A 21,368-nucleotide genomic window follows, 5' to 3' on the forward strand; every position below is an offset into this window, starting at 1 on the left:
GTCCTGGGGGGGGCGGCCAGAGGGCCCCACCAGCTGTCCTGGGGGGCGGGGCGGCCAGAGGGCCCCACCAGCTGTTCTGGGGGGGCGGCCAGAGGGCCCCACCAGCTGTCCTGGGGGGGGCGGCCAGAGGGCCCCACCAGCTGTTCTGGGGGGGGGCGGCCAGAGGGCCCCACCAGCTGTCCTGGGGGGGGGCGGCCAGAGGGCCCCACCAGCTGTCCTGGGGGGGGGCGGCAAGAGGGCCCACCAGCTGTCCTGGGGGGGGGCGGCCAGAGGGCCCCACCAGCTGTCCTGGGGGGGGCGGCCAGAGGGCCCACCAGCTGTCCTGGGGGGGGAGGCCAGAGGGCCCCACCAGCTGTCCTGGGGGGCGGGGCGGCCAGAGGGCCCCACCAGCTGTCCTGGGAGGGGGGGTGGCCAGAGGGCCCACCAGCTGTCCTGGGGGTGGGTAGACGGCCAGAGGGGCCCACCAGCTGTCCTGTGGGGGGCGGCCAGAGGGCCCCACCAGCTGTCCTGGGGGGCGGGGCGGCCAGAGGGCCCCACCAGCTGTCCTGGGGGGCGGGGCGGCCAGAGGGCCCCACCAGCTGTCCTGGGAGGGGGGGCGGCCAGAGGGCCCACCAGCTGTCCTGGGGGGCGGGGCGGCCAGAGGGCCCCACCAGCTGTCCTGGGGGGCGGGGCGGCCAGAGGGCCCCACCAGCTGTTCTGGAGGGGTGACCAGACGGGCCGCCCAGCTTTGGAAGGACAGGAAACGGGTTGGAGGAGGGCCAGGAGTGAGGGTCTCGCCACCAAAAGGGGTGCCGCTGGGAGAGTTGTTGAGGGAGGGACAGAGGAGGGGGCTCAGGTCAGAAGCACCTCCGTGGGGCTGGCCTGAGGCCGCAGGCGGCTCACCGCAGAGGGCCCTGGCGGGGAGGGTCCCGGTGGGCGCGGGGAGGGAGGGCTGTGCCTGCCCCGCCAGGACTCGCCCTGGCAGGTTCTCCGCGGGGAAGGGGTTCCTTCTTAGTCCAAAGGGCAGTCTGTGCACCAACCCCCGTTAGAAATCATGCTTAAAGGCTGGGGAGGGAGTGGCCCGCTCCCCTGGCCGGGGCGGGGCAGTGCCCGATCCCGTGCTGGGAGCTCCCCGCTGCACTGCGGTAGGGGGTGCCCCGGGGTCGGCAGGCGGGGGGGTTGGGAGTGGGGGAGGCTGCAGGCCGGGTCTGTGGGAGGCAGAGCCCCTCCGGTGGCGGCGGACAGTTCCGGGCCAAGGATTGGGACCATCAGGCCTCTTTCTCGCCGGCCCTCTCGGCCCCAGTGAGGGATGCCAGCACAAGCACGTCACTCCCTCCTCACTCGGCGCCGCGGCTCCCGGCCTGTGGGTTAAGCTTGCGGAGTCGAGCCCTGATATGGGGGTGCTGAGTTCCAACATGTTTTTGTTGGTGGTGGTGGTGGTTTTTTCAGAGAGTGGGAGGGGGAGAGAGAGACACATCGATTGGTTGCCTCCCCCTCAAGCCCCCACTGGGGCCAGGGATCGAACTTGCAACCCAGGTACGTGCCCTTGACGGGGAATGGGACCCACGACTCCTTGGTGCACGGGCCAGGGCTCTAACCACTGAGCCGCCGGCCAGGGCTTAGCCTGTGTCACTGCGTGTCTCCAAGGTGCTGCGCACTGAAAGAAGGGTCCGTGGCCCCGGAAGCTTCGTTAGCCACGGGGAGTAAAGACTGAGGGCCTTTCAATGCACACGTCATAGTTCAGCCCTCGCATCCTGGGCATTTGGTTTTTTGATTTTTTTTAATTTTTATTTTTTAATATATTTTATTGATTTTTTACAGAGAGGAAGGGAGAGGGATAGAGAGCTAGAAACATCGATGAGAGAGAAACATCAATCAGCTGCCTCCTGCACACCTCCCACTGGGGATGTGCCCACAACCAAGGTACATGCCCTTGACCGGAATCGAACCCAGGACCCTTCAGTCCGCAAGCCGACGCTCTGTCCACTGAGCCAAACTGGTTTCAGCCATTTGGTTTTTTCAAATTGATCCTAGGACACCCTAAATAAAAGCTGTATTGTCCTCGCCCTACGCCTATACCCACTGCTCCCAGGAGGGAAATAAAGGGACTTGTATAAGCGCCTACTGTGTGCCGGGCGCTTAGTGAGGGCACCTCTTGGCACAGCCTCGGCGGTAGACACTGTCGCTCTGTTCACAAATGCCAAAACGGGGCCCACAAGGGGCGCGGCTCACCTCGGGGGATGGGACGGGCAGCCAGGCCCTGCGCTCCCCACTGTCCCGCCCTGCCCTCCTGGCCCAGGAGCCTCGGGGGCCCCTCAGGAGCCGGCACTGGAGCCGCCCGGAGCCTCAGAGGAGCAGGGGGCTTCTCCGAGGATGCCAGGGTCAGGAGAGGGCTGCCCAGGGCGGTGGGCAGGTGGACACATGCCGGGCCCTCTCCAAAGCGCCGCCCTGTGCCGGCCGGGCAGCTCCGTGGGGCAGAGCTTCGTCCCGACGCGCCAAGGTTTCGGGTTCGATCTCCGGTCAGGGCACAGACAAGAAGCCACCGGTGAGTGCCTCAGTAAGTGCGACAACAAGTCAACGTCTCTCTCTAAAGTCAATCCATCCATCAAAGCTGTTTAAAAAGCACCTGCCTCTGCACACGTGGGCTCAGTCCGGGCACACACCTGTCTCCCACGAGCATGTGCACTGGCTTCTGTGGCGTCTCCTTTGTCCAGGGACGGGAGGGGGGGTAGTCCGGGGCCGGGGGGGGGGGGAAGCAGGGCTGCCAGCAGTCAGATCCCTTCCCCATCAAGCAGTGAACGTTCCCTGAACACGTGTGACAACCCGCTCTCCGCTGTCCCCGCCTTCCCCGACCCCACCCCTAAACACACACACACACACACACACACACACACACACACACTCGGGCCTGAGAGGATTTCCTCTCTCAGCTCCACTCGCTGCCGCCTCCTAACCAGCGCTCGGCTCGTGCCGCCGCCAGAACTGCCTGCCTGCAGGGCTGGGACCCTGTGCCCCGTCCCTCTGCGCCCAGGTAAGGAGGCGGTGGCCGGGCAGTGTGGTGCCCTCTCTGGACCCACGAGAGAAGTTTCTCTGGGGGAGAGGCTGTTCACTGCTAGGGTGGCAGAGGGCTGGGTCTGCCACAGGCTGGGGGGGCTCGCTGCTCAGAGGGGGGGGGGCCGCGTTTTCTTCAGCATTAAGTGGAAGCACAGCAGTCTTGGGGTAACGGACCCGTGTTCACCCGCCAGCATGTCGAGGAGTTGGGATGCAGACCCAGGTCTCTGACCCCAAGGCTCGTGCTCTCCGCTCCAGCCCCTGCCAAGGCAGGGCCCCGGTGCTGGCTCCCTCCGAGGCCTGAGGCAGGGGCTGACCGTGTGGCTGCTCCCCGGGGGCAGAGGCCGGTGCTCTCTGAGCATCCCCAGGGGACCTGGGCCAGCAGCTGCTGGGCGGCAGGGGTGCCAAGGTGCAGAGGGGATGGCACGCCGCCCGCCGGGAGAGCCCAGCTCTGCACTGGCCCCGAGGGACGTTGGCAAGTTGCTTCTCCAAACCTCAGTTCCTCTTCTGAAAAGTGGGACCTCACGGGGCGCTGCGTGACTGCTCCAAACGCTAACGCTTGGCAAGTGGGAGCTCTCTCAGGTAGCACGGCCCCAGCTCCCCACCGCCTGCCTGCATCCCGGCGCCAAGGACCTCATCTGCCAGGAAAGTTCTAGATTGATTTCCCAGGACCTCACGCTGCAAAGGAACCTGGTCCCTGGCGAAGGGGGTGGACATTCTCATCCTGGCCGACAGGGTCTCCCCTGGGAAGAGGGATACCTTCCCCCAACTTCCTTCTCTTCTCCCTCCCTCGTCTCTCACTCGGAGCAGAGGGAGAGGAAAGAGAGTGGGCTGCCGCTAACCTGTCACTTCTCTGCTTGTCTGTACCGTTTGGGTGGCTTTGGGGCGGGTTACACAGGCGAGCCTCAGTTTCCCCATCTGCACAATGGGATGGAGAGAAGGACTGGCACCTTTCTCGCAGGGCAGTAAGCAAGAGCGCGTCCGTGTAAGGAACCTACAGAGTCCTGGCATGCCTGAGGGCCCGGGCAACCCCAGCCCCCCCACCTGCCACCCGGCCCGCCTCCTCCGCCCTCACATCAGATAGTCAGGTTCTCCGCGAGGCTGCGGGCGCGACATCTGCCGGGGGCTGGCTTCTCCAGCGATTCCCGGAGCAGCTGCCCGGTTGGCATGTGGCCTGAGTGCATGGCCCAGGGAATGAATGAGAGCAGGCGGGGTTTCCTGGGGCAGGCAGCCGCTGCTGCTCCACCGGGCAGGGGGGGGGTCTTCTCCTGGAGGCCCCAGGAGGTAGTTCCTCCTGCTCAGCCCTCCCCTCTTATCTTAGTTCCTCTTCAATTACCAGAGGAGGGGCTGGCCCCGTTATTTACTGTCAACACACCCAACCGGCGCCACTGTGGGAGCAAAGGGCCCCAAGGAGACTCTGCAGAGAGACAAGGTCAGAGGCTGCTGTGGGTGGGGGAGGGATGACATCCCTTAAAGTCACAGGCTCCGTCCGGCCCCGTTTGTTCATCCCCCAGGCCCGCCGAACCCTCCTGCCCTTGAGGGGAAGCCTCAGCTACGCTTGTTCTCCGGGGGTCGGGGAAAAGGGGTCCCCCTGCCGAAACCGGTGTGGCTCAGTGGATAGAGCGTCGGCCTGAGGACTGAAGGGTCCCGGGTTCGATTCCGGTCAAAGGCATGTACCTTGGTTGCGGGCACATCCTCGGTGGGAGGTGTGCAGGAGGCAGCTGATCGATGTTTCTAGCTCTCTATCCCTCTCCCTTCCTCTCTGTAAAATATCAATAAAATATATTTTAAAAAAAAGAAAAAGAAAAAAAAAAAGGGGGTCCTCCTGGCCCGACCTTGTTCCCATGTCTCCATGTGAGCTTGGGCCAGCTGCTTAATAATGATGAGCACGCTGACATTCATGTGGGGTTGCCGGGTGCCGGTCCTGTTCCACATGCTTCTGTATGAGCTCATTTACTCCCCCCCCCAACACACACCCTCTGAGCCAGGTCACGTTATGCCTGACATGCATGGTGCACAGAGGGAGGGTGGATGGCTCGCCCGAGGCTGCACGGTCAGCAGTAGGGGAGCTGGGAAGTCACCCGTCACTTCCGATTCCCAGGGGCCTCGTCAATCCCATTCGTGAGTCAGACCCCCGGCTCCTGGCCAGGGTCCCCTGTTGCCCTGCCCACCTCCGTGCCTGCTTCTCTCCAGGGCAGCGCCCAGCATGTCGGCCAACGGCACGGCGAAGCCGCTCTGCCCGCTCCTGGAGCACATGAGCCGCCTGCAGAGCCACAGCAACTCGAGCATCCGCTACATGGACCACGCGTCGGTGCTGCTGCACGGGCTGGCCTCACTGCTGGGCGTGGCGGAGAACGGCCTGGTGCTCTTCCTGGTGGGCTGCCGCATGCGCCAGACCGTGGTCACCACCTGGGTGCTGCACCTGGCGCTGTCCGACCTGCTGGCCGCCGCCAGCCTGCCCTTCTTCACCTACTTCCTGGCCGTGGGCCACTCGTGGGAGCTGGGCACCACCTTCTGCAAGCTGCACTCCTCCGTCTTCTTCCTCAACATGTTCGCCAGCGGCTTCCTACTCAGCGCCATCAGCCTGGACCGCTGCCTGCAGGTGCTGCGGCCCGTGTGGGCGCAGAACCACCGCACCGTGGCGGCGGCCCACAAGGTGTGCCTGGCGCTCTGGGCCCTGGCGGCGCTCAACACGGTGCCCTACTACGTGTTCCGGGACACCATCCCGCGGCGGGACGGGCGCATCATGTGCTACTACAACCTGCTGCTCCTGAGCCCCGGGCCCGACCACGACGCCACGTGCAACTCGCGCCAGGTGGCCCTGGCCGTCAGCAAGTTCCTGCTGGCCTTCCTGGCGCCGCTGGCCATCATCTCCGCCAGCCACCTGGCCGTGAGCGCGCAGCTGCGCCACCGCGGCCGCCGGCGCTCCAGCCGCTTCGTGCGCCTGGTGGCGGCCGTGGTGGCGGCCTTCGCGCTCTGCTGGGGGCCCTACCACGTCTTCAGCCTCCTGGAGGCGCGCTCGCACGGCGACCCGGCGCTGCGGCCGCTCGTGTGGCGCGGGCTGCCCTTCGTCACCAGCCTGGCCTTCATCAACAGCGTGGTCAACCCGCTGCTCTACGTGCTCACCTGCCCCGACATGCTGCGCAAGCTGCGGCGCTCCCTGCGCAGCGTCCTGGAGAGCGTGCTGGTGGAGGACGGCGAGCTGGGCGCGGGCAGCCTCCGCCGCGCCTCCTCCTCCGCCGCCGCCGCCCCCGCCCTGCGCGCCTCCCGCAAGCCCGGGTCGGCGCACCTGCTGGGCTGGCTGCGCAGAGGCCGCGATGCACCATCCGCCAAGGGCCGGGGGCCCCAGGAGGAGAAGGGCCCCCTGAACCGAGCGCTGAGCAACACCTCCAGTTAGAGGCGCGGCCCACATTGCCGTCCCCCTGCAAGGCACCGGAAGGCACCATGTTAAAATGTAGATCCCCGCCGAAACAGGCTTGGCTCAGTGGATAGAGCGTCGGCCTGCGGACTGAAGGGTCCCGGGTTCGATTCCGGTCAAGGGCATGTGCCTTGGTTGCGGGCACATCCCCAGTGGGAGGTGTGCAGGTGGCAGCTGATCGATGTTTCTCTCATCGATGTTTCTAACTCTCTATCCCTCTCCCTTCCTCTCTGTAAAAAAAAAAAAAATCAATAAAAATATATTTAAAAAAAGCAGATCCCTGGTGGAGCCTCAGAGCGGGTCCCAAGGGCAGGCCCGGGAATCTGCATTTTAAAGTACCCGCGTGACCCAGTGAAGCCTTTTCCGCAGGAGTTAAAGCCACCGCACACCTCCCTGTGCGCGCCGCCGGGGGGGGCCTCCGTGCAGTCTGGCAGCCAGCGGGCGGGGTGCTGGGACCCTGCATGGCTAACAACCCCCAGTGGCCGTGCCCACTTGGTGCCGCTGGTCCACCCACCACCTGGGGTTAAGACCCAAATCCTCAATCTAGGGCAGCAGACGCCCTAAGCCACACAGGACGCATCTCCCTGGAGCTCAACTTCACCCGATTGGGGGGCGGGTTTTCACAGAAATGAGTGATGGGGTTTTGGAGCAGAGAAATTGGGGATTTTTTACAGAAATGAGTGATGGGGTTTTGGAGCAGAGAAATTGGTGTTTTTTTTACAGAAATGAGTGATGGGGTTTTGGGGGAGAGAAGTGAGGAGGGCTGGGGAGCGCTGTTCCAGTCTAAGCCAATGGGGACTGAGCCGGACACTTTGCCCACATTCTGGAGGGAAGTCCTTTCAGCCCGTGGCTACAGATGCGCAAATGGAGGTGCAGGGGTTAGCGACTCGCCCAGAGCAGCGTCTGCCCGCTGACCACTGAGCTCACTCGCTGGGTTACTATGCAGTGGAGAGCACAGCCCGGCACCCCAGCTGACGGGGACGCTGGCCCAGCACTGTGCCGTTCACGGTGGAAGAGAAGGGGAGCCATGGTCCAGTGTTTGGGAAGCCAGGCTGGCCACAGCGCAGTGGGTGTCTTCCCGGGTGGTCGTCAGTCTTCCGTATTTCCACGTGCCCAGCAGCTGCCGGGATCACAGCCGTATTTCCCAGCTCATGTGACACCTCTGGGTGCCCGGTGTCCCATGGCACGCCGCGTGGCAATGCTGGTCACCCCAAGAGCCTTGCAGCGCCCACCTCCGACCACACAGGCGCTCACGTGCCAGGATAACAGGTCTCCTTCCTCTGTCTGCCGAGGATGCGAGGTGAGACTGCGCATTCAGCTCTGCACCCGGGCCTGGCGCAGAGCTGGTGCCGGCCGGCGCGTTTGGTGGGCGAAGCGTTAGTGGGAGAGCCAGCGCTCCCTGGGCCACCCCGGCGGGGTCCCTGGAGTCTGGGCAGGCGGGTGTGCCGTCGGGACCAGGCAGGGCAGCCCACGCAGGTGCCGGCAAACTGCAGCCGCTGGCAGCTGCGGAACAGACACCCACAGAACCCCCGCCCAGGCCCCTCCCCGCTCTGCTCACAGCACTGCCGCCGCCCACTGCGCAATACACTTCACTCGTTTATTGTTTCCTCCGTGGGGGTGAGCTCCTCGGGCAGCAACGCGCCTGCATCCCCCGGCACCTGCGCTGTGCCTGTATACAGCAGGTGCTCAATAAATATGCTCGTAGCCTGGATGGGCATGAGTTCGGCACAGCTTTGGGGCTTCTGCGGAGGTTGGTACAGGAGAGGGGGCTGGAGGGGAACCCTGCAACCTCCCATTTTCATCTTTCAGTGTTGAAAGTGGGTGCGGAGGTGCCCAGAGCAGCTCGGGAAGGGATGGGGAGCTGGGTTCTCCCTGCCGGCCTCCTGGTCTGGGAGGGTCCGGACCTTGAGACAGAACATGCACATTTGGGGGAGTCACCCTTCAGGCACCAGCTCCCTCAGGAGGCAGAAGAACGGGATCTCCCGGGCTTGAAGGCACTTGGGGAAGGAGGGGCAAGGAGCGGGGGGGGGGGGGGGTGGGGGAGGCTGACCCTCCCCCTGCCAGCCCCTAACCTCTGCCAGGGCCCAGCTCCCTCTGGGCTCTGTCTCCCGGAGACCTGCCCGAGAGCCCCAGAGGCTCAGGGCCCCATCCGGAGCGGGGTCCCTCTCACGGAACCAGAGTGGGAGTGCGGGCCCAGCAAAGGCGCGTGATGGGTGCGCACTTGGCTCCAGGCCGCCGGCTGTCCCGCTCAGACCTTGGCTGCTGGCCGGGGCGGCTGCTGCAGCAGGGCCAGCGTGTCCCGCTTCTCGATGGAGCGCAGCTGCTTCTTCTTCGCCCGCTTGAGCTTGGCGGGGTTTCGGATCTGGGGGTGCGAGGGCAAAGCAGCGATGAGGCTGGAGTCTCCCCCTGCTCCCCAGGGAGAGGGCGGCCTCGGATGGCGGCAGGGGAGGGGCAGGAGGCAGGGACCGGGCGCCACTCACCACTTGGACGACCTCGGCCTTGCGCTCATTCTCCAGGCGGCGTTTCAGGTTCTCGGCGCGGCGCTGCTTCTTCTCCTGGGTGCACGGGAGGGGACGTGGGTTCGGGTGAGGCAGCCCCGGTCTCTCAGGCCCCCGAGGGAGAGCTGGCAGTTCCCGGGGAGGAGGGCAGGGCCTCGCCTCCCGGGCCCATGGGACCACCGTAGGGGAAGGTCCTGGCTCCGCCTGAGAAGGTGGGCATCTGGACAGGCGGCTGAGGACAGAGGCTTGGGCGGGGCTGTGGGGACTCAGACACGGGGCTCCCCACTGGGAAACTCAGGCACATGTAGACAGAGGCCCCTGGGAGGAGGGGGGCGGTCCCCTCACCCCCACCCTCTGCCCGGAAGTCCAGGTGCCCAGGTGCGGGGCTGGGAAGGGTGGAGGCCGCACGAAAGAGGCTCTGGTTCGAATCCTGGCTCGGCTACTTCTTAAAGGGTGACCCTGGCCAAGGAGTTACCCTCTGTGCTTCCCCCCATCTTTACAATGAGAACGCCCAGCTAAGCTCGTTGGGAGGAATGAGAGGAGGGGCACGTGGAGTCGGCCTGCGTTGCCCGGCCACCGGGAACGCCCAGGTGGACGCAGAGGGAGACTGTCCGGGAACGGAAGCCGTTTCCAGCTAGCAAAGGGTGCCGTCCCTGCGGGGCCAGGGTGGGGGTGGTCGTCCAGGCTGCTGCTCGGCCAGGGGCCGCTCTTGGCTTTGGGAACTGAGCGGGCAGGCGTGGCCTGGGCCCCGGTGAGAAATGAGAAGTGAGACTTGGGCTCCCAGGCAGGTCTGGGCGGGCGGGACAGGGCACAGCGGAGGCCTCTTGCCCAAGAGGGAGCCGGCCCCTAGGAAGTGAGATAAGGCCTCAGCGCAGGCGACAGCCACTCCTTCTAAGGACCTGGGGCGACTGAAGCCGGGGACAGACGACCGAGTGATGGGCCCCGAGTGACGGGCCCCTCCCCGCCCGGCGACAGGCGGGGTCCAGGTATTTGATTCCTCCGGTGCCCTGGGACCACCAGGTGGGCGGGTCCCCTGTTGGCATCACTGGCCAACACCACGGCCTCCCCGGGCCCGCTGGGGCTTCCCCGGGACTGAAGGGGTTGGGCGTGAGCCTCTAACGGGCATGCTTGGGCCTGGGTCGAGTATCGGGGAGCTAACTGGGGAAGAGTGGGCATCCACAGTGCGGTGCCGACGTGTGGCAGCCGCCGCGTGGACAGCGACAGCAACAACCCGGGGGAAGGCTTCCCAATCTGTCGGCCTTTCTCACCTGAGCAGGGCCCGGCGCGTCTCCCTGAATGTCCTCCCGCCGGTGGGCACGGGGCTTCCTCCCGGCTCCCCCATCCTCAGGCCGCACACAGCCCAGGCTACACCGGACATCCCACCGGCCTTCCCTGCCCTGTGGCCCCAGACTGCGCTGCCGCTCCCGGCCAGGCTCCCTGCCGCCCTCGGGCTCCCCGAGCACCTGTGCAAGCCCCCCGCCCCCCCCCTTCCAGCAGACACTGGCTCCGCCCTCACCTGCCGGCGCCTCTCCTTCTCCTCCTCCAGGTGCCGTGCGAAGTCCCTGGTCAGCTTCCTCTCCTGCCGCTCCTTCATCTTCCGCTGCCAGGAGGTGCGCAGGGGCTTGTCCTGCACCATCTGGGAGAACCTGGGGGGGCGGGGGGGGGGGGTTCGTGGGGTCCTGGGCTGCACCGGGCTTCTCCTCCCAGCTCCGGCTCTTTCCTCCAACCCAGTCAGAACCACCTCCCACCTGCCTGCATGCGGGCAGTGGCCCCCCACAAGGTCGCAGACCCGGGGCAGGCAAGGGCTCCCCTCCGGCTGCCTGCCGTGTCTTAAGCCTCTGAGGTGGGGACTCCAGGCCCTCCGTTCCCGAATCCCTGCTTGTGACCCCAGAGTCCGGGCACCAGCCTCCGCCACGAAGCCCTGCTTTCCCCAAGCGCAGCGGCCGGCGGGCAGGACCGCCCTGGAGAGGGCTCCTCCCTCCGGGGCGGGTGGAGGCACAGTTCTCGGCCACCATCCGGAACCTCTCTCTCCAGGAGAAATGAAATGTGAGAGCAGGGGGGGGGGGGGGGGGCTCGAGGTGGCCGGGGGAGTCTTGAGCTTCTGACGTGCGAGATGACATGAGCCACAGGAGAGAGACCACCTCTGGGCGAAGGCTCACACACGGTGCCATGACACCGGGTCGGGGTCCTGCCCCGGCGCCCAAAGCCGTCCCCGGGAAGGGTCAGTACAGCTCTTCTGGGCCATCTTCTCCCGCCCTGCTCCACGGGAGTGCGGCACACAGTCTGTGCCTTCACCCCACACCTGCCCCCGCCAGGCTGGTTCTGTCCTGCTCCCCCACTGGGCCTGCCTCTGACCCCAGCATGCCCCCCACTGCTCCTTCTCCCCTCCACCAGCGCCCGCTGCTGACCACCGGGCCTCCTAAGCACAGACGGGGCGCAGGGTGCCCTTCCTCCTCCCCAGAGCGGGGGCTGAGCGCCCGGGCAGTGCTCCCCGCAGAACTTTCCGGGACGGCAGCCAGGCTCCGCGTCCACGCAGCTCAACACGGGTGCCGCGGCCAGGCTGGCTGCCGAGCACTGCAATGTGCTGGGTGCGACTGAGGAAAGGAATTCTTAACTTGGATTCTAATCCATTTAAATTGAATGGCCGCGCGTGGCGGTGGCTAAGGCCTGGGCAGCGCAGCCCCAGAGCATCGCTCTACCTGGGGATGGAAGGAAGGCGGGCCTGGGTTCCAAGGCCTGAGTCAGCCCCCTGTGTGACGATGCGCAAGGCAGCTGAGCCTCAGCACCTTCACGCGGTAAATGGAGACGAGAATCGTTCCCATCCCGAAGGCTGGTGGGAGGTTCACTGAGACAGAGCTGAAGAAGTCCTTAGCGCAAGGCTCTGCACATAGTAGGTGCTCAATAAACACCACCCTTCAGAGAAGGGACAGGGCCCGTCCAGGGAGCACCGTGCAGAAGGCGGCATGTGGCACGAGCAGGGACGGTGGGCTGCAGCCAGGCCTCCAGCAGTGACTGCTGCCCCCCACGCCCCCCTTTGCTGACACCCGGAGCCGGTGCTGCCTGCAGTCTCTGGGCTCCCTCGCCAGCCACTGGAGCTGCTTCCTCAAAGGCCCCAAACATCAACGCCGTGACCTTCGGCCCTAATCCACAAGACCCGCCTGCAGCCTCCGGAGGTGTTTTAACGCGAGAGCAACAGCCTCCTTACCCGTCTCTCTGCTTTCACCCCGGACCTCCTGCGGTCTGCGCACCCCCGGTTTCTCTGCCAAGCCCCAGCTTCCTCACATGCAACATGCAGAGAATGCTGGGATGTAAGATGAGGCTAAGTCGGCTGCTTCCCAGGGCTCATGTGCAGAGCCAACGCCGATGCGTGCTGGTCCCTGTTTGAAAGGCTCACCCCGGCCAATGCTTAGCCTGTCCTATGTCCTCAGTGTTGGTAACACTGTCTCACAGACAGGTAACTGTAACAGATGACGGGGTGAACACAGACCTCACTGCTTCAGCTGCAGTGCTGTTTATTGCTTCTCCTCCCTCACTGGGGGGGGGGGGGCAAACGTAAATGAATGCCGCCGCATGAACTCACAGGTGAGGTGCTGTAGGCGAGGTCCACAGGACCCAGGGGGAAAGCAGCATGGAAAGAGCCGAGCTGTCACCCTCCTGGGGTCCCAGGGCATTTACCACCTCCTGGTGATAATCACCCGTTTGTGTGAGCTCTTTCCAACCCGGAGGCTGCCTGCAGGCTGCGCCGGTGCCCCGCCCCCCGAGAACCCGCCATGCCCAGCCGCCCCCTCCCCACTTTACCTCTTCTTGGCGCGGTCCTTCCACACCCGCCCCGACTTGGGCTTTCCCTTCGGGATTAAAGGAACCTCCACCTCCTTCTCCAACTTCTTGGGCGCTGGGGCCTGGGGTGAAGATCCTTTTCGCTTCTTTGGGCAAAGGCCGTCTCTCACCAGCTCCCGGGCCGGAGGTGGCTGGCTCGGCAGGTGCTGGCCCCGGGCGGAGCCGGGTGGCGGGGGTGTCCGCTCCTGCAGTGGCGGCGAGGGCTCCGGGCCCGGCGCTTGCTGTCCGGGGTGAGGTTCTGGTGACCCAGGGCCCGGCGGCTGAGGTCGGAAGGACCGCTGGGCCAGCTCCTCCGCACTCGGGGCCAACTTCGCGCCCGGTTCTCCTCGGCTCCGGAAGGCCTGCGGGGACTCCCCTCTTGGCTTGGGCTCACGTCGGGGGCGTTCAGGACTCGACGCTGGCTGTCTTCGGGGAGACTCCAGGCCTGGATCTTGCTGACCCTGGGGGGACGCTGGGCCCGGACCCGGCTCCCTCCGGGGGGACCCCAGGCCTGCCCCCTGCCCCAGACTGGGCGATCCCGGGCGTGTCTCCGGCTGGCGTCGGGGGGACTCCGGGCCGGGTGGCCGCACACGCCGAGGAGACGCGGGCTCCCTCGTTTCCTCTCGGTTCGACTCGAATTCCGCAAGCGCTCGTCTCGCCCGCAGAACTGCGGTGGGGCTCTCGGCAGACTCGGCCTTCAGGCCTCCCAGCCGCCGGCTGCGCCTCTGCGGGGTATCCATGGCCCAGCCTGGAAATTTCCCAAACCCGAAAGCACGTGCAGTCTCCGGGGCGGCCGGCGCCGTCTTATGACGTCAGGAGCCGCCACGTTCGTGCTGGGCAGAAGCGTCCGTAGCCAGGGCGGCCATGTTGGTTTTGGGCGGCCAGGGAGGCTGGGCTTGCTGGGCGCATGCGCAGAGCGTTGTGGCGCATCTGGCTGTGATGGAGTGCGCAGGCAGGGACGGGCAGGGAGACCCGTTTCCTGGGAGAAGAGAACCGGGAAAGGATCCAGGGAACCCGTAGGCAAGGCTGGGTGAAAACGCTGGCGCTAACCCACTCCTGGGCAATTGGGTAGGGGTCCCACCCCCTCTGGGCCTCAGTTTTCCGTGTGTCGTGTGGGTGGCCTTGCCCTGGTTTAGTGCATCTAATGGGAGCACTCTCCCTGCCCGAGTGACGGTGACCTGGCAGGTCCTGGAGGCGGAAGATCTCTTAGTCTTTTTTTTAATTTTTTAATATATTTTTATTGATTTCAGAGAAGAAGGGAGAGGGAGAGAGAGATAGAAACATCCATGATGAGAGAGAATCATGGATTGGCTGCCTCCTGCACACCCCCCACTGGGGATCGAGCCCACAACCCAGGCATGTGCCCTTGGCGGGAATCGAACCTGGGACCTTTCAGATCGCAGGCCTAGGGTAAGATCTCTTAGTCTTGAGTTACGGGTTAAATGTGCACACCTTGCCTTCTCTTCTCCCGCCCTGAGCTGACGTATACAATGTATGGCTCTCGCCCTGGCTGGTCTGGCTCAGTGGATAGAGCGTGGGCCTGCAGACTGAAGGGTCCTGGGTTGATTCTGGTTAAGGGCACATGCCCTGATGCAAGGAATCCCCAGTAGGGGGTGTGCAGGAGGCAGACCACCCATGATTCTCATCATGGATTTTTCTCTCCCTCTCCCTTCCTCTCTGAAATCAATACAAATATATTTTAAAATATATATTTTATTGATTTTTTCAGAGTGGAAGGGAGAGGAATAGAGAGTTAGAAACATCGATGAGAGAGAAACATCCATCAGCTGCCTCCTGCACACTCCCTACTGGGGATGTGCCCGCAACCAAGGTACATGCCCTTCACCGGAATCGAACCCGGGACCTTTCAGTCCACAGGCCGATGCTCTATCCACTGAGCCAAACCGGTTAGGGCAACAAATATATTTTAAAAAATGAAATAAACTTGTGGCTCTCTCTTTTCAACATTTGCAACACCTATGGGTGAGGTTGAGGTACTGGTAAGATGCACCCCCTTACCCTGGCTCGCCTGGGCCCTCAGCCAGGCTGCCTCCCCTCTCAGGCGCCCCTTCGGCCCGTTCCAGCAACAGGGGGGATGGCCGCTGAGCTTCCTTTCAGCCACTGGCCCTGCCCAGGGAGAGACCTGCTCCTCCCCGCCGCGCGAGGCCCCGGAAGGGTTTGGAGTCGTCGCAGCGGGAGTCTGGCTTAGGAAGAACAGCTCGGAAGTTGCCCATCTGTATCCCAGCTCTTCTCCGGGGCTGTTCTTAGGACTGCCAGGGAATGGCCCTCTGGGACCCCAGGGCTCCTGTCCCTCCGGCCCGCGGCTTCTTTCAGAAGCCATTGTATCGCCCTAACTGGTTTGGCTCAGTGGATAGAGCTTCGGCCTGCGGACTGGAGGGTCCCAGGTTCGATTCCGGCCAAGGGCACATGCCCAGGTTGTGGGCTTGATCCCCAGTGGGGGGCGTGCAGGAGGCAGCCAATCCATGATTCTCATCATTGATGTTTCTATCTCTCTATCCCTCTCTCTTCCTTTCTGAAATCAATAAAGAAATATATTAAAAAAAAAAAAAAAAGAAGCCATTGTTTCTCCATTGGAGGGGCTGGAAGTTATCCGAGGATGCGAGGGGGCCAGAGGCCAAGGGCAGGGCAGGCGTCCTGGGCCTCAGCGCCCACCTGCCGAGTCATCTGCAGGGTCCGCGGGAGCCCAGCCCGTCCTGACCGCTGGTCACGGAGGAGATGGGGAGGCTCAGGCGAAGGGTCCTGGAGGAGGAAGAAATGGGCTGAGAATCCCTAACACCCCGCCCTCCCCGCTGTGCACACGGCAAACAGTGCACCCCGTGCACCCCGATGAAGTCGCCTCCCAAGGGTGAGGCGGGGCCGGGTCTCTCCAGAGCCCCTCCCTGTCCTCGGAGTGACTGCACCCCGTGCTGCTGGCTAGTCCCTGGCTCCCTGGCTCTCCTCCTCCCGGACTCGGTGCCCTCCGGATCCTGGGCTCCTGGGCGAGGCAGGCCCTGCAGGGAGCCTTTGCCTCAGCCCCCGCCCCGCCGGCGCTCCCGTGCCCGCTGCAGAGGCTGCCTGCTGGTCCTCGCCCAGCTCCTGCAGCCCCAGCTCTCGGTTCCTTAAAGCCCTGCACCTGCCGGAGACCCCAAAGGCCAGCCATGCCCAGCACGTGTGACCAGACGGGACACCGCCCTGCCTCTGCCCGCGTCAGGCCCCCCGGCTCCCTGCCGCTGGGTTCCTCCGCGGGCCCCTGCCCCAGCCCTGCTCAAACACCTCAGAGGGCAGTCCAGGCGCCTGCCAGGGGTGCGAGGGGAGACGTTGCACAGACGGGGCCCTTGGGTGTCCCTCGCATCCGGTGGAGCCCCAGCGTCCACCCAGGCATCGGTGAACGCCGGCCCAGGACGCTCCGCTCTGGCCTGAGCTGCTCCCAGGTCCTTATACATGTGTGCGGGGCCCGGGAGACGCCGACCACCCCAGAAAGGCCGGCGTGGCGGTCGCTGCTGGGACTCCGGCCCCTTACACTCCTTTGCTGTCCACGCGAGCATCCTGCCCTCGGAGGAAGGGTCCTGGGGGTCTCCCACTGAGAGCCCTGCCTGCCTGTGAGGCTCACCTGGCACTCCTGTGCCCTCTTTTTAGCTTCCTCCCGGTCCCTGCCTCACGGCTCCCTTGTAGGGGCTGCCGGGGTCATTCTATTTGCACTTCAATCCTTGTCTCAGCCCTGCCTGGAGGGAGGGACCCACCCACAGCAATGGGGCAGCCAGGCTTCTTCCTGTGCCCTGCAGGGCAGACTCCCACTCCTCGGGGGCTGGCGACCCTGTGCAGCGGGCGCTGTTGGTATTCCTCCCATTTCACACTAAAGAAACGGAGGCACAGAGAGGCCGGGACACTTGTAAAGGTCACACAGCAAACAGGTGGTAGAGTTAGGATCCACACCTCGGCTCCTGCCTGCAGAGCCACGACTTCTTTTTTTCTTTCTAATCCATTTCAGAGAGGAAGGGAGAGGGAGAGAGAAGCATCCATGATGAGAGAGAATCATTGACCGGCCGCCTCCTGCACGCCCCACACTGGGGATGGAGCCCACAACCCGGCCATGTGCCCCGACCGGGAATCGAACCACAACCTCCTGCTTCATAAGTCAACGCTCCACCACTGAGCCACGCCGGCCGGGCTCTACCCACGATTCGTATCCGTGTGGCCCGACGCGGAGCCAATGGAAACCCTCAGCCTGGTCCCAGCCCCGCCCCCCGGGCCCTGAGCTGTGAGTTTTTCTGGAAGCGCGTGTTGTCGCCTGCCCCCTGCGTGCTGTCTTGGCCTCTTTGGAGTCCCAGCTCCCTCCTTCCACATGAGCACCACCCTGGGCGTGTGTGAGCAGCCCCTTCTAAGGGCCTAGAAGCAGGCAGGCCCTGGGAGAGCCTGAGGGTCATCGCCCAGGTCTTACGCACACCCGTATCTGGAAGGTTCACCTTTCCTGTATGCTCCCAGCGCTCAGGGGTCTCAGGTCCCACAGAGAGGGGCGGAGACCTCAGCACAGGCCTGGATGAGCGTGAAGGTCCCCACTGTCCAGGGCGTGGCCAGGGGGCAGGGAAGCGGGCGGTGGATTGAGGCCTCTCTGGCAGCTGTGCACCTGCTGAGCCTATCTCCTGACCCCTCGGAGCAGCTGCAGGCTTTGCTGACACAGGAAGGGGCCAGTCCGGCTCCCCGCCGCCCTCCCCTCCCCTGATAAGATCTCCCCCATCCTGGGGCCTCCGAGGTCTCTGCATGCAGCGTGTCCCCTGCTCAGGCAGGCCAGGGAAGGGGTGGGGTGGGCTGGGGAGTGAATGTTCCTCATATATATATTTTTTTTATTTCAGAGAGGAAGGGAGAGAGAGAAACATCAATGACGAGAGAGAATCATGGGTCGGCTGCCTCCTGCACGCCCCACACTGGGGATCAAGCCCACAACCCCAGCATGTGCCCAGACCCAGAATGCGGGCTCAGTGGGTGTGGCCTGGGGCCGAGACGCTGTAGTGCTGACCAGGACCAGCCCGTGGGGGATGCTGGCCCGCGGCCCACACCTGCAGGCGCGGTGCGTGGCGCCCACACCGGGCAGCGGCCCAGCCACTCTGGCTCATTTATCCACCAAATGTTTATCGGCTGTTTATAGGCTGGAGGCCCTGGGAGCACAGCAGGGAACTGGGCGGTACTGGCCCCGCCTCGACAGCTCTGACCTTACATTTCAAACTGTCCCTGGAATCACGTCCCCTGTCCTGCAGGCGGGCGGAGAGCGGAGAGGCTGCCTGACTTGCTGAGGGTCTTCTCGTGGGGCCTCAGGACCCTCAGGCTCCCCAGCTGCAGGCCCTCAAACGCCAAGGAGCACATCTTGAACTCAGGACATTCCACCTTGAACGCTGCCGCTGGCCCCTGGCTGTGAGCGGCTCGGCTCCTGGGCGTGGGTCTAGATGGCAGAGCTACGGGCCCTGGACACACGTCGGTGGTGACGGCTGGGGCTTCATCCTGGGGCCTGGAAGCAGCTCTTGACAGACAGGTCAGCAGGCACCACCCATGTCCACACACACAACTTTCGGTTCCTGAGGTCGCAGTTGTGCAGCGAGTCACGCCCTCTCCCTTCCTCTCCGGCCCTGCCCTTCCTCTAGCACCTGGCTCTTCACGGCCGTGGCCCCTCCAGGGGCAGGGTGGGCACCATCCATCCTCTCCGTGGCAACCCCTGGAGACCTGCCTCGGTGAGCCGGAGCCGTGACGAGGCCCCTGGCCTGCAGCGCAGCGGGGTGAGGAGGCCGCGGGGCCGGGGTAGCATCTGCCTCCCTGGGGCGGGGCGCCCTGTTCCCTCCGCCTCCCGCTCCAGCGGCGGGCCGGCCCCACATCCCACTGGGCGCTGAGATGAGGTTTTCTCTGATTCAACGCGTTCGTTCTTGGTTCTTCTCTCTCTTTTTTTTTTTAATATATTGCCGGAGCCTGCCGGCATCCGTCGAACAGTACCTGCAAGGCGGGGAGAGGATGGGAAAAGACAGACAGAAAACAGAATGGGGTCTGGAGGACTGTAGCGCTTCCCGCTTACAGTCCCGAGTTTATTTTTCACCATACATTTATACAGGGCCAGTTACATTCCATACAGTACATCATTCCTATAATGTGGCAAACATAATTATACCCCTTTGTTTCAGGTTTCCTGCTGACCTTTACACAAAGCTCCTTATCTTGGCTAAGATTCCAACAGCTATACCTGTACATACACCTCCGAGGCCACCTAAGTTCCTTTCCATGAGATAATCTAGCCTTGCTTCTTGCTTAAGGACAATTACGCTTATAAATCAACTGTGTATGAAGGTTAACTAAGTTCTGGGGGGCAGAATGTGTGATTAATAAACTATTGTGCTTCGGGGTCTCTAAGCCTAAGGGGGGCAGGGTGCATGACTAACCTTGGGAACAGGCCACTTTGTGAAACCTGCCCTCTCAGGACTTTGTCCACTGAGGTCGCTCCCAACAATATTTTTTATTGATTTTTACAGAGAGGAAGGGAGAGGATAGAGAGTTAGAAACATCGATGAGAGAGGAACATCCATCAGCTGCCTCCTGCACACCTCCCACTGGGGATGTGCCCGCAGCCAAGGTACATGCCCTTGACCGGGATCGAACCTGGGACCCCCCAGTCCGCAGGCCGAGCCAAACCGGTCAGGGCAGTTCTTGGTTCTTCTCCTAGGGCCTCAGCACCCTCAGCTCCCCAGCTGCAGGCCAGGCAGCCGCCCCGTCCGCACACCAGCCAGGGCCCTCCCTGCCCATCTCACGCCCAAGCTGCTCCAGCGAAGGGGCTGCGGGAGCAAACAGGCCGTTTCCCCTGAAGGACCTGCGTGTGCGTGGGTCCAAAGCAGGTCGCCCCAGTTTCCTGGAAGCTGAGATGGCGGAGCTTCTGCCCTGAGCGGCGAGCAAGCGTGGAGGGCGTCTGCGGGGATCATTTCACTATCACGCAGCCCGTGAGGAAGTGGGTCCTGCCCTCCCCACCCCCCCCCCCTGTTATTTAGGGACGAAGGAGCTTGTCAGGGCTGACAGAGACCCCGAGTCCCGGACGCTGCTCCACGGGGAGCTCCTGCCCACCCTCCCTGCTCGGTGAGGGCGCTCGGCCTACGTCAGGATGGAGCCGGCCCGGCTTCTGGTCTCTGACCGGAGGCACGAGGCAGGCCTTTCAGGCCGTCGGGGCGCCGTCCTGCAGCGGGGGCTGACCGGTCACAGTCTCAGCCTGCAATCCGTGTCCCGCTCCGGACGACACGTTGCACAGCGGCCTCCGGCGCCGAGGACAGCCTCAGGGCAGATGCCGAAGGTGCAGGGGCTGCATTTCCGAAATGTGGCTGCAACCCCATCTCCTGTCCATGTGCCTCGCACCCTGTCCCTCCAGTTGTGGGGCCCACACCTCCCCCACCCCCGCGCCTGGGGGGGCCTGGGTGCCGGCCTTGGCTGGAGGCGGAGGCGATGGCTGTGGCACTCACCCCAGGAAACGCGCCTCGACCCTCGGGGTGGCTCCCGCAGGAAGGACTGCACAGGGAGGCAGGGGTTCCCGGTCCCAGAGCCCCGGGGGCAGCCGGGCTCCCCATGAACCTCGTGCTGCCCTTTGCTGTCTGGGAAGGATGTACCCCGGGGGGGGGGGCATCTGTGCCGCACCCCAGTGTGGCTGCGGGCAGGGGCAGCAGGGTTTGTGGGCGCGGGGTCTCCCTGGGCTCGGCAGAGCGTGTGGACCGAATTCCAGAAGGACCACCGACTCCCAGGTGCGCCGTCCCCTCCCGGACTGTGAGGGACACGTCGCCCGGGCACCCGAGGGCAGGCTGTTCGAGGGCCTGGGCGAGTTTCTAACGGTTCCCGGTGATGCCAGGCCCTGGTCCCGGGACCACACGTAGGAGGGACCAGCGTGGACCCGGACAGGAGGGAGCGGAGGCTGAGGGGAGCCGGCTGGGAGGGCGGGTCCGGCCGGGCACCGGGCCTGTGCCTCTGAGCGGCCGGGCCTGCGCTCCGTGGCGGCGGCTGTAACATTTCTGGACTCGAGTGCCACCGTGTGGGGAAATGCTCTCCTCCTTCCTCCCACCGAACCTGACCTGCGGGCGGCGTTTTCTACTTCCCTCCTGCCCCAGCCCGCGCTGAGCCCCCCACAACCTGCACCCTCCCTCGGGCCTCCCCTCCTGCCCAGCCCGCTCTGAGCCCCCCACAACCTGCACCCTCCCTCGGGCCTCCCCTCCTGCCCCAGCCCGCGCTGAGCCCCCGAACTCCCCCACCTGCGCCCTCCCCTCCTGCCTGGGTGAGCATGTGGGTGAAGGAGGCCTTCCCCTCCTGCTCAGAACGGCTCTGCACCCCATTTGCAGACTTAACCTCTCCCCCAAGGGCCTAGGGCGAGAGCAGGGTCCCCAAGTCTCTGTAGAGCACCCCGCGGGCCACCCGGGTGAGGTCGCCAGGGGTCTCCCACGCACTGCACTCCGCGGGCCAGCGGACACCAGGAGACTCCCCGCAGCGCAGGCGGCAGCCAGGACGCCCGCAGGTGACGCGGAGCCAGCCGGCTGGGCCTCCCGCTCAGATCGCCGGCCGTCCTGCCCTCCGGCCCCTCGGCCCCGCTGATCCTGTGGCAGGAA

The 21,368-nt window shown here is 64.5% G+C and overlaps 2 protein-coding genes across 2 annotated transcripts; one reads left to right on the top strand and one right to left on the bottom strand.

Moving 5' to 3' along the window:
* Positions 1–5,236: 5,236 nt before the first annotated feature.
* PTGDR2 (prostaglandin D2 receptor 2) lies at positions 5,237–6,427 on the top strand (the record flags this gene model as incomplete). The annotated part of the gene is made up of 1 exon (XM_080688064.1): positions 5,237–6,427. One exon carries the CDS (start codon positions 5,237–5,239, stop codon positions 6,425–6,427), a length of 1,191 nt encoding a protein of 396 aa, XP_080544190.1.
* Positions 6,428–7,071: 644 nt separating this feature from the next.
* On the bottom strand, positions 7,072–13,580 carry CCDC86 (coiled-coil domain containing 86). The gene is made up of 4 exons (XM_080641247.1): positions 12,745–13,580; positions 10,463–10,592; positions 8,929–9,003; positions 7,072–8,810 (listed from the first exon to the last, which is right to left on the bottom strand). The coding sequence occupies exons 1-4, from the start codon at positions 13,500–13,502 to the stop codon at positions 8,697–8,699; spliced, it is 1,077 nt and encodes a 358-aa protein (XP_080497373.1). The 5' UTR covers positions 13,503–13,580; the 3' UTR covers positions 7,072–8,696.
* Positions 13,581–21,368: the final 7,788 nt, after the last annotated feature.

Source organism: Plecotus auritus (assembly GCF_963455305.1).
Source record: "Plecotus auritus genome assembly, chromosome: 9".
NCBI lineage: Eukaryota > Metazoa > Chordata > Mammalia > Chiroptera > Vespertilionidae > Plecotus > Plecotus auritus.

Excerpts from the sequence above, each read along its gene's own strand:
- CCDC86 (XM_080641247.1), bottom strand. The coding sequence starts at position 13,502 with ATGGATACCCCGCAGAGGCGCAGCCGGCGGCTGGGAGGCCTGAAGGCC. Across the intron at positions 10,593-12,744 it reads AAGGACCGCGCCAAGAAGAG|GTTCTCCCAGATGGTGCAGG; the intron begins GTAAAGTGGGGA and ends CCGCCCCCCCAG. Across the intron at positions 8,811-8,928 it reads AGGCCGAGGTCGTCCAAGTG|ATCCGAAACCCCGCCAAGCT; the intron begins GTGAGTGGCGCC and ends TCGCACCCCCAG.